Consider the following 12,457-nt stretch of genomic DNA (forward strand, 5'->3'; position numbering starts at 1 on the left):
ACGACCTTTTATGTAGTTGTTGGTATATTTAATACTATGAGAATTACTTTTAAAATACAGCAAAGCCATAGTAGTAGGAGGGCAATATAACTGAACAGTATCTAACTCAGCAGTGATACTGGCAAAAGTTCTGGAGGTGAGGTTCTTTGTCTCAGTCTGAGCCAGAAGCTCACGTCAGGGTTGAGCAAAAGAGAAAACTTAAAGGTGCTGTTGGAGTGGTGCTGGAATTGGGGAGCCCAAGGAAAGTTAGGACAGCCAAGAGATCTGTACAGAAAGGGCCTTTGTGGTGTGAGCCAGAGGTAAGGATCTTAGTCCCAGTCAGGGCTGGAAAATAAGGTTAAGGGTCAAGCTCTTAAGAGAAAGCCTAGTAATGTTGTTGGTGTTGAGAAGTGAAGAAAAAAAAATAGAGAATATTAAATAAAGTTTGAACATGAGTCAGCAGTATGACCTTGCAGCAAAGAATTGTAACGCGCTGCATTAGGAGAAGCATTACCAGCAGATTGAGGGAAGCGATCATTTCCCTCTGTTCAGCATTGATGGAGTCCACGCTTGGAATGATGAGTCCATTTCTAGGCTCCCTGGTACGTGAGAGACATGGACATGTTGGAGAGAGTACAGCAGAGGACCACTAAGAAGATGAAGAGACTGAAGCACTGACATATTAGGAAAGGCTGAAACCTGGGATTGTTCAGCCTGGAAAAGAGAAGGGTCAGGGGTATCTTATGAATGTTTGTAAATACCCGAAGGGAAGGTGTAGGGAAGACGGAGCGTGGCTTTATTCAGTGGTGGCCGGTGACAGGATCAGAAGCAATGATCACACACTGAAACTCAGGAGGTTCCCTCTGAACATCAAGAAACACTTTTATAATGTGAGGTTGACCAAACACTGACACAGGTTGCCCAGAGACATTGCTGTCTCCCACTGTGCATATATTCAAAAGCCATTTGGACATGGTCCTGGGCAGCTGGCTCTGTGTGGTGTTGCTTGAGCCCAAGGGGTTTGGATCAAATGACCCCAGTAGTTCCTTCCAGTCTCAACCATTCTAGGATTCACTGGTAAGATATCCTCTACTTTCTCTTCAGGTAATAAAACCTTTCAGTACAGCTACTGTTGCCCATAATGCAATGTAGCTATAAGGTCAACTGATATGTCTATGTAAAATTATGTATGTCTATATGGGTTGGATATATAATATGAGTATTTTCTTCTAAACAACAGTGTAAGTTTTAAAGGAACAATGACTTGATGGACAATTTATTATTGGTAATTTAATTATAAATATTTTTTATTTCAGTAAGTAAATAGGTCTCACTTATCACATTCATCTTATGGGGAAGAGAGGAAAATTTCGGGATGTTTCCTAGTGTCTTGCTAGATATGATATTTGTAACTGAGAGATATTATTAAACCAGCTTTAAGAAATTCTAAACATTATGGCAAATTTGTCAAACATAGGAGGAACAGAATAAAGTTTTCTTATCTTTTTTTCTAATTTATAAATCTAGATTTATTTTTCCTTTTTTTTCATGGGGGTATTCATTTTACCTAAGATGCAGCAAACAGCAAGAAGCAAACCTCCCTCACACCAGCAGATGGATGTCTCCCTTCCTCCACAGTAGGAGTCTCTTACTGCTATTATTCACCACTTCTTTCTAGTGATCCTGAGTGGCTCAGGGTCACCCTCCACAGAGGCTTCTTGTCAACTGCAAGGGCAGTGAACCTGTTCTGAAAATGCAAGTTTCAGGTGGGTCATAAACCTTCTTCCTAGTGCAAGCTTAGTGCATCTTCCTAGTGACGATGATAGCTTCTAGCCTTCATCATCATGGGAGTTTCCACTTTCCAGCTTCATAGACATAGGCTCTTCCTGCCCCTCCCCTGCTGTTGACGGTTTGGGCTCTTGACCACATGTCCAGTCAGAGGCTCAAGGGACTAACTGCAGCCTGGCACTTGCAAAGCTGCATCCTCCTTCTGAAGCTCTGTCTGGGTCCAAGATTCTGATAAGGAAGGGACAGTTATTTTAGTGGCTCCTTATGTGGAAGCAGCAGGTACCCACAAGTACCTCAGGGAGTTCCTATGAGTCCCTCAGTGATGCCAGAGAAAATGCCCAGAAACTCGAAAAGAGACTTAAACCAGAACACTTTGAACTTCAACCTGGAGAATGTAGTCACAGTGATTATTTCATCTAGGCTACTTAGAAATTCATTCAGTATCAATATTTATGATGAAATTCAGGAATGGTTCTTACCCAGATGTTATATTTTGAGGTATATAAATGTATGGCCTGCTACCTTTTTGACTTCAAATAGACATACAATAGGCGAGCTCCCAAACTAGGAAGTGTGGTAAAGTATCAAAATATTTCTATTATCAAATATGTGACAAAGCTGCATCAAGAATGAACACTGGAATGAGGCTGATATTCTGTTTTATTTTGCAAGGTAGATGAAATTGATCACGTTTAGTTTTTATTACTTTTATTATTTTTGCTGATTGAATTTGCACGTAGAAGATGAATTAGTGCTCTTAATAATAAAGTGTACCTTTTTTGTATAAATGTGACCAAGGAATCAGTTTCTTATGTGCCTCTTTCAGCTAAAACACACTTTATTGATAAGAAAAATGACAGGAGGTTGTGTAGATTGGTAATGTATGAGACTTGCATCTTGAACTACAGATTACTGAGTTCTGTTCTGAAAGATAATAAAGTACATGGTTCATTTTTCATATGCATTAGTAGCTTAGTTGATCAGGACATGGGGACATGTTTGATATATTGTCTGGCTATAAAAATGAATAAAACATTTATGTATTTGTTCTCTTTAGACCATGGGTGAAAGTCCTTCAGCTTCCTTGATTTATATCTCAGGTGAACTGTTTTCTTCTTAGGAAGATTTCATTCTTCCTTATATCTAACCTGAACTTCTCCCATTTAAACCCATTACCCCTTGTCCTATCACTACAGTCCCTAGTGAAGAGTCCCTCGCCAGGATCCTTGTAGGCCCTCTTCAGATACTGGAAGGCTGCTATGAGGTCTCCACGCAGCTTCTCTTCTCCAGGCTGAACAGCCCCAACTTTCTCAGCCTGTCTTCATATGGGAGGTGCTCCAGTCCTTTTATTATCCTCATGGCCCTCCTCTGGACTTGCTCTAACAGCTCCATGTCCTTATGTTGAGGACCCTTTTTGTTTGGCTGTCTTTTTGTTTGTTTGTTTGTTTTTCTTTTAATTTCATTTGTGATTGATATCTCCTTATGATACCACTTGGTCTTTGGGAAAGCTGATTTTCATATTAGTTTAGCGGTAAGGACACGGGTGCTTTGTATAAATTCTTTGTTAGTATGTAGCTTCTGATTATGTACACTAATGAATTGGCAGCAGCACTTTATAAAGCTTATTTATTTCAGAAAAAGAAGTATATTATAGTGGCATGTGAAAAATGCCTTCTGTTGATACCACACTGGTTTGCATGTGGTTTGTCACTATACTGATCACCAGCTATTAGAGAAAGAGATACAATCAGAATTAGGACTCTGAATTCTTGTGGCAGAATTTGTTTGTTTATTTATTTATTGCTAAAAAAGAATAATATATTTCATGATGCTGTCTTTCAGAGGCTTATAAGCAGGGCTGTAGAATTAAGGACCACAGATTTATGGGCCTACTGTGTCTTGAGGAGATTGTAGGTGTTTTTCAGTGGATCTGGTTTTGTTAAGGCTCATTGAATTTAGCTGCAATATGACATATACTTGTAGAAAGCCTCTTAATCATTAATTGTTTTTATTTAAGCACTGCCGTGTATTGCCTATGTAAGATGTATTTTCAGTTTCTGATAGGAAAACCTTTCAGTCAATCCGGTTACCACCAAGCTTGGAGCACTGGCAAGTATTGTTTTTGTAGACCTTTTTTTGAACTGAAGATAGTACAAGTGCAGACTTCATTCTCCTGCAGGTGTAATTAAAGCATATTTTTTTGTCTTTTGATTTCATTTCGTGGACCTAGATTTCAGAAGGAAACCTACTACTTCACTTCAGTTTTAAATCCTAACTCTAATCAGCTGTCATAGGTTACCTGACAGATTTACTGTTCTATTCCATCAATAGTAAAATCAATTTTGGGGTCCAGTGAGGATACAGAGTTTTTAATTTACCTAATGTTATACTAAATGGGGTAGTCTGAGATAGTAGGACGCTTAGGGGGACCATGTAATTATGTGTTTGAAACAGACATCATTTGGGACAAGAGACTGCTAGAATAGCACAAAATTCATCAGAAAAAAATAATCATACTCTTACTTGTTTTTAAATATTCATTCAAACATTCATGCTTTTCTGGCAAGTCTTCAAGAATGTCTATTTGACAGACTTGTCCCTACATCTTACGGCAAACAGATGTATTATTTATAGCATATGTTTTTACATCATTATTCTAACAGTCCTTTCTAGTTCTAACTTGTTTCCTAGATATTTTTTGCAATAGTTTGTTATTCACATATGAAAATGTGAAATAAGTAAGAAGTGCTGTACAACTTGGTAGACATTGACAGTTTGGATATTGCTCTAGTCTCAAGCTTTTTGAGTTGTGATTACAGTGAAGAAGGCTAGTGTACAGTGAGAAGCTTTCAGTATTTGTTTAGTCATTTGCCCTATTTTTTCTGCCTGAAAAATATAAATATCTCTTTTGTTTAAAATATGATAAAACATAAAAACACTTTAAAAGTTTGCAGTAAAAATAAGTGCATGTTGTGTTAGTATTCTTTTTAGTGATCTCAACAGCTAGGTAAAAGTGGTTAGCCTGAAGTTTTAAATAATTTTCAGATAATTGGTGAAAGCAGAATTTTGGACAAGCTTTATTGATAATTTTATCTGATACTCATTGATAAAAGACCTTTTCTCCTTGAGTGCATAGTAGCTTGTCCTGAAGAGCTGGTGGTAGATATTAAACAACTCTCCATGTGAATTCACTGTTTTAAGTGGGGCTCCACCAGATACATTATGATCCATGCAGATGCTACATTTTAGATATGAATGCAGCAGACAACATCTGAAATGTGCGGAATATCATGTCCTGATGTGCATGTTAACATTAACTGTTAAAGCTGCATTAAGGATTATTTAAGATGGACACCATTCCTAGTTTTTCCGTGAAGATTTATTTTAATGTAATACATAGTCCATATAAACTTGAACTTAAAAGAAACTGGTAAAAGCAGTGCCAGAATCATGGAAAGAAAGATCTGTGAGATCAAGGGTAATTTTCCTCACCTCGCTCCTAGTATTTTCCTTTTCTTGAAACTATTTATGCCTCTCTGCATATGTTACTCATGACTGTTGTGAAGTTTCAGCCCTTAAGTTTTTTATGTATCTATGGACAACATATATTGCCGCAGAAAAAACTTGGAGTAAATTAGTTACACACACAAAAGAGTTTTCTCTGTGTGTATGTGGGGAAGAGGAAAATAAATGCTTGTAAAATCAGCAACTTTTCTTTTAATGTCAACATTGTGCAATGATACCAGCTTGCAGCAGACTCAAACATTTGAGTTGTACCAGAAGGAAGAAATATTTGATTATGAAACATGCTGGTGCTTAGATACATGCATTGTTATAAATATAAGCATTCATTAAAAGTTCAATTTGTTGCAGGGCTCAGTGTCTCAAGATGTTGTCAGGCACATTTATCATGCTTTCAATATAGTTTCTGATGGACTAAATGGTGTTCTTGGCAGACTTACTCACAGTAAGAGAAAAAGCAAAGTAAATTTCTTTTTCCTATATTGAATATTGAAGTACCTGTAAAATAAAAAGGTAGCCAACATTTGTCTTCCCTTTCCTGTTGTAAGAGTGCTATGGATTCTGGTAGTCTTTGATGACTTCTTTTGGACGAAAAAGGAAAAAAAATCTAGAAACAGCCACATACACTGTGAATAATCATTGCAAAACTGCTTTGTGTCACACATGGTAAGTAAATAGTTTTGCTTGCCAGTGAATATCACACCTGTGCACAGCAGTGCTGGACTTGGAAACAGGCAAGCTAGTGGGTTTTCTTTGAGGCCTTAGGAGCTTCTGCAGTTGTCACCAAGCTCTTACAGACTTCTCGCAGTAGAAATCTCAAACCAAATAAAATAAATCCCATCCCCACCCCCCCAAAAAAACCCCAACAAAACAAAAACCAAACAAACCAAATAAAAAAACCACCACCAAAACTCCAATTATTATAGTGCAGGTAATGAAGATTCTTGAAAGTATTTCCTATGCAATTGGACATAGGTATCTTCCTATTTCACCTCTCCCAAAGGGTGGAATTGAACCATTATCATCTTAGTTCTGTAGAACTTCTGACCTAAAACCAAGAGGGATTTCAGAGAATGAGATTCAGCAGTCTAACTGATCTCTTCTGCTTGTATATAATATCTCTTTGAAGATATTTCTGCCTGTATCATTTTTCTCCTGGTCTCCCAGTACAGACTTTTTTTTTTTTTTAATCCCAGTTGTGCTGAGAGTATCTTTAACAGTTTGATACCATTCCTTTCAGACCATTGATAAAAGATCTTCAGACCCAGTATTATAACTGTGTTACAAATTATAACGATGTATCACAATGCACTCTTGATGAAGAAACATGCAGCTTCAGCTTGATGGTAGACTCCTCAGGAAGAGCTTGATTTTAATTCATTTGATCCAATCTACCTAGGTGCCATATTTAAGGAAGTTGCACTTTTGCCAGTCCTTCTCGCAGCTGAAACGCATTCAGTACTTTAAAAGTTGGCAATGTCTCATAAATAAACAAAACTACCAGTGTGAAATGGTAGATTCTCTGTCCTTGCATTTCTCAACAATGTACAATAACTTGGATGATGGTTGGTAAAACTGCACAGCTGTTGAGTTCTTGACTCTGGCTTTGAAAAGGTCATTGGAAATGATTTTTTTTTTTTTTTTTTGAAACTTCATGTTCCTATCTTATTTACAGAAAGGGAACATTTGCTTCAGAAACCAAGAGCTTTCTTCTGCTGAGTATTGTAAGTAACTGTGGGGAAAAGGTTCTAAGAGTCAAATTCACTAAATTCTTTATGAAGCTTTATAGTTATTTTAATGTGTTTTCTTTATTAGGAGAATGACACGATCCTTAATTCATAATCAACTTGTGGCTTATTCAACTTTCAGTTCAATGTGTCTCTTGCTATAAGTTTGTAGAATAATTTGTAGCATAGATGAGTGGAAATTACCTCCATACACAGTATAGTGAGGATATCAAGAATCTTGAAGATGCGTATTCATTCTTCCTGCTTTAAAACCTGAAAAAGCTCTATGCAGTCATTTAAAGCACAAAATAGCATATTGATTATAAATTTTCATTTTTGATCCATGCAATCTGAAATGGATGTTTTACAAGTATTTAAATAAGGCTGCCAGAGATTTCTTTTTATTAGTTTAAATAGGAATTCTTCCTTCTCTGCGTCACAGGTCTGTAGGCCATATTTGGCTTGCCTGCTGATCATTAGTATGAAGACAGATAGCATTAAAAGTTCATGTTTTGATGTGGTTGAGTAAGGTTCAGATTGTAAAAAATGAAACTTCTGTTTTCAGTCTATTCTGCTGTGGAAAAGACCTTGCATATAATGTGAAGTATCTTGTATAGACAAATTCTATTTAAGATGTTTGGAGAATCTTTCTCAGAAAATGCTGTTAAAAAGCACCAGTTTTGTAAAAAAAACCCAAACCTTTTGCAGAGAGAATTTCTGGTTGAATTGGTATTTTTTGTTTCTGATATCATTGTCAGTCATATCGATTTCTGATATTGTTGTCGATCAAACCAAAACTACAGCTATTTGCCATAATGCTTGAGTTCTGTCCATCTCTATTTTAAATGCTCCTATTAGAAAGATAGAAATAACTCTCTAAGTACACTTTCCTACCTTTTGCCAGGTTTTATAGGAAGCTGATGGAAAAGAGGGCTGCATAGAAAATTTTCCTTTTTCCATTTGGAATCATATTGCCTGCTACATCTCTTTTTTTGTCATGCTTCTTTTAGCTGTCATTACTCCCATTAAAAATGAGTAGGCAGCTTAATTGTTGTCCTATATCTTACTTCATCTTCCTTTGATGAAAAGGAAGGAGAAAAAACTTGTTTCAATAAAACCTTTTGAGCCTCAACTGCTGTTGTGATGCCTTAAACTGAACTAGAGCATTAAGATTTTCCCACTAATGAACTGTATCAGGAGGAGCTCCTTTTTCTGCATCTGTTTTTCTCAGGGTTCTGTCTTTCGTGTTACTCATAAAATGGTGTAAGTTAGCCTTAAGATGTTATTATCTAGTTTCGAAGGTCAGTACACCATCCTTCATTTCAACCACTCATCTTAGCAATTACCCGCTTCACTCACAATACCTTGACCTCACTCTATGCTTCCACCATTGTTCTAGTCTTCCTACTGAAAAGTAAAATTCAGTGCAAGTTTGTGGAGACATTTTCTGGAGTGAAAATATTCACATTTGAAGGGAAAATGAAACATCCTGAGGTTTTTTTTCACATGTTGCAAATTGTTTCTGAAGTTTTCAATTCCTTTATAAATCAGAATCTGTCGTTCTACTCAAAAGCATACTTATTCTCTGCACATAGATGACTATGTATATTTTATATGAAAAAAACCCCACCTGCAATTCTTTTCACTGTAGATGTGCTATAGGTATGACTGCTATTCAATCAATTTGCATTTAATTGAAATTTCAGTAATAAATTTAAGAATGAAAAATAAGTATTTTGTTCCTATGAAATGTTTCTGTGTGAAAAGTGAAAGGAGATACTAGATTTTAAGGCATCAATAGATTAATTAAAAGGATGTGTGTTTTTCATGTAATGAGGAGAAAACAAAACAAAACAGATTCCCTTTAAAGAAACACAGCAACACAGAATCATAGAATTGTTCAGGTTGGAAAGACCTTTAAGATCATCAACTCCAACCATTAATTTAGCACTGCCAAATCCACCACTAAGTCATGTCCCTAAGTGCCACATCTACAGGTCTTTAAACAGGGAAGTGGGTGGCCCAACCACTGCTCACCACTGAGGCGGGTGACCTCAGCCGCTCCTCATGTGCCTTGCCCTGGAAATATTTCACTATCCAGGTCGCCTCCTCTAGACACACTCTAATAGTTTATGTCCTTCCTATATTTAGGCACCAAAACTGCACACGGTACTTGAGATGGGACCACACCAGTGCAGCATAGGGTGGGAAAATCACCTCCCTCAACTGGCCAGCTATGCTGTGCTTGATGCACCCCAGGACATGATCAGCATTTTTGGCTGCCAGGGTACATTGTTGACTCATATTCAACCTTCTATCAGTCCAAACCCCCAGTTCTTTTTCCATGGGCTTGCTTTCCAGGCTCTCATTTCCCAGTTTGTACGTATAACCAGGATTACCCCATCCCAGATGGAGAATCTGGCAATTGCTCTTGTTAAATTTTGTACGGTTGGTGACTGTAATACAGTATGTGAATTGGCTTAGAAATAGAATTTTGAGATAGCTCTAATTAATTTGCTAGTAAAGTATTTTATTGTAATGTCTTAGTTCTTTTGTCTTTGATTTCCTATCTATTCCATGGATTATAATTTAGTATTTAGGTGTAACTTTAGTACATAAAGTTCCCACACTTCATAGTGTAAGCCTTTGGACATTACGAACCTCATTTTCAAAGGGATAAGCTTGAGGTCACATTCTGATTTATACATGGAAACTGAAACATCAGCTGTGCTGTCTGTCTTTTATTGTTCTTCATCAGGAGAAGATCGAGCTTGTGGAGAAAAAAAACACATTGTCTACTTTATATTTTTGTCGCTTCCCTGTACTTAGTCTTTTGGGGATTTCTCTAGTTTGTCATATATAGAATACTAGCTAGAGAAATATCTGGAAAAATATTATCATTGCTAGTAAACAAGCATTTTTTATTTTCTCTTGAATATGTTTTTGTCCATACTAGACAGACTCAAAAAGCATTTCTACTTTCCTCTGAAAATCTGAATAAGTCTCTTTAGCTGTGTAGAGTTTCTGATTGTTTTTATTTGCTCAGAAATAAGGTGGGAACAGACAGGTTTACTGTTTGATTTAGCTAGATAATCTCATTGCTATGATTCATTACTATAATTCTCATTGCTGTGGTCTGAATTATGTTTCTCTGATGCTGTAACACCTCATTCTTTTTGCTTCAGGTTCAGTAGCTTTCCATTATTTGCCAGAAATTGATTTAAAATTAAAGTAACCAATATCTGAAAAAGTACACCTCTCCAGGTCTCTCTAAAGCCTTGTTGGCACAGATATCCTGTTTCTTCAATGAAGAAGTGCCTTGCATTCTTGTCAATCTCTACTTTTATCAAGTAACCGATTTTAGTTATCACACAACTGAAAATTGTAAAGTTCTAAAAATTTTGACATTATGTATTAGTATTCCTCTTTTTTTAATCTCAGTTGAAAGAACTGAAACCTTTCATTTTCACTTTTTTTAACCTACCTTAATCTCTTTTAATCTTCTCATAAGTACTAGTTAATAATAAGTTTTTAATACTAAGTACTTGTCAGTAATAATCTTCTGATCAAAATCTATTAGTACCTGACAAGTAACTGCTTTGTGCTATAAAAATAAATACATTTTACCAATTTTTCTTTTGAAATATGAGAAACATTTTGTACATTCTTGGCAAAACCCTCTGTTTAGTTGTCTCCAAACACTAAATAAAATCAGTTGTTAGATCATTACTTTATATGACTTACTAACATAGCTTTTTATTGATATCTTTAATTCCTCCTAGATGTGGATTAGATAAATGAATTGAGAAAGCTTGGTTATCCTAAATTAAGTTTACAGTATTGGCCATAAAAAGATAATATTTCCATTAAGACTATTACTTGTGACTTCAAGAAACAGATTTTTGCAAACTGAAAAATCCTTCTTCTGGTTATTAGGCTAGCGGTTTCTAGTACTGAAGACATACTTCAGAACTGGTTCAGTTTGATGAAAATTTGTTACAGTTCTTCTAAAGTGTAAACAGACCATAACTAAAAACATGCTGATTTTTCATCTTTTGGGAAATAAAAAGTGAACTTTTACACTGTCTGACAAAAAATCAGTCTCAATGTTACTTAAAAAAAAAAAGTTGTTTTTGTTTTTTAATACTGTTGTTCTGTAAATAACAGGAAAAAAATTAGATTTGATTACTAGTTATTATATTAAAACATTACCTATGTTTTAGTTTTGTTAAGGTACGATTAGTGAAAAATTGACTCTCTTGTATATTTTTCTCTTTTCAAATTCAAGTACTCAATTTTATGAAACATGAAAAAATCATATCTTGGACTGATTTCTAAGATGATTTCCTTACTCTGAGGTGAGGCCATTAGCTTCATCTGGTGAAGAACAGGTTTTTTGAGTCATATTATTCCTTTTTTTTTTTCTCTCTCTCTCTTTTGGTTGTTCCTCCTCCCACCACAACCCTTCCCAGTTTGAAAGACTGCAGTTTGAGAATACCTCTGGATGGGGGAAGAAAGAGAAACTTGAAGCAGAAAAGCAAAGTTTGGAAGAAGAGAACAGAAGTTCAAAATCACAGGTAAAAGAAATTCAGGGACTTCTGGAGATGAAAAATAAAGCAACACTAACTAAATTAAGTTGTGATCATCAAAATGCACAAAGTAAGGTGCTGATCCAAACTAAGGTATATGCATTGCTTAGTTTGGTTACTTGGGGAGCATTCCCCTGAAGAATTACCATTTCATAATGTCAAAATCCGTCCCTAAAAGAAGGGTTGTGCAAGATAGAACACCCTGTCAGCATCTCAGACCTGGACAGTTAGAAGTCAGTGACTTTGAATTTCTGTAGGGTACAGAAACAGCAAGAAGCATCTTTTCATATTTAAAAGGAGCAGGAGGATAGGACAAGTCTGAGAAGACTTGGGAGCAAAAGTAAAGACTGGTAGGAACAGAAGAGATTAAGTAAGCTTTCATAGCTACAGAGTCCTGATGAAGGTCAAAGCAAAAAAAAAACTGCGAGACAGTTTTTTTTGTCTTGCCGAATATTGAATCTCTTCTTAGGGAAGAGAGAACTGAAGGAAGGACCTTAGTTCTTTTTTTTTTTTTGATTCCTCTAAAGATCTGTTCACTTTTAAATCTTATTGTACTGATAAAAATGCTGTGATAAATTATTCAGAGATTTTAGCTTTGGATATTTCTTTTATTTCACGGTTTTCTATGCCAATAATTAATTAGCAATCCAGAAGGCTCCTACTTTCACTGTGACTCTGAAAGCTAGGTAAGAGAAAGCAAAAACCACCTCCAGACCATGTACATACTTGATATTACAAGTATGGGCAGTGAGAAACAGTAACATTCTTACTTGCCGAAATAACAAATAATTTAATGTCATCTATGTGCATTTACTGTTGAATAATGGCAGGTTAAGGTTATAGCTGAAAAAG

At 36.0% G+C, this 12,457-nt stretch overlaps 1 protein-coding gene across 1 annotated transcript in view; it reads left to right on the forward strand.

Annotated features, from left to right (window-relative positions):
* CCDC102B (coiled-coil domain containing 102B) overlaps window positions 1-12,103 on the forward strand; it is a 41,888-nt gene extending 29,785 nt beyond the window's left edge. Inside the window, exons 5-6 of the mRNA XM_030478601.1 lie at window positions 11,489-11,675; window positions 12,075-12,103. Coding sequence (XP_030334461.1) covers window positions 11,489-11,675; window positions 12,075-12,103 — 216 coding nt within the window. The remainder of the gene's footprint in view (window positions 1-11,488; window positions 11,676-12,074) is intronic.
* Window positions 12,104-12,457: the final 354 nt, after the last annotated feature.

The sequence above is a fragment of the Strigops habroptila genome, chromosome 1, assembly GCF_004027225.2.
Source record: "Strigops habroptila isolate Jane chromosome 1, bStrHab1.2.pri, whole genome shotgun sequence".
Lineage (NCBI taxonomy): Eukaryota > Metazoa > Chordata > Aves > Psittaciformes > Psittacidae > Strigops > Strigops habroptila.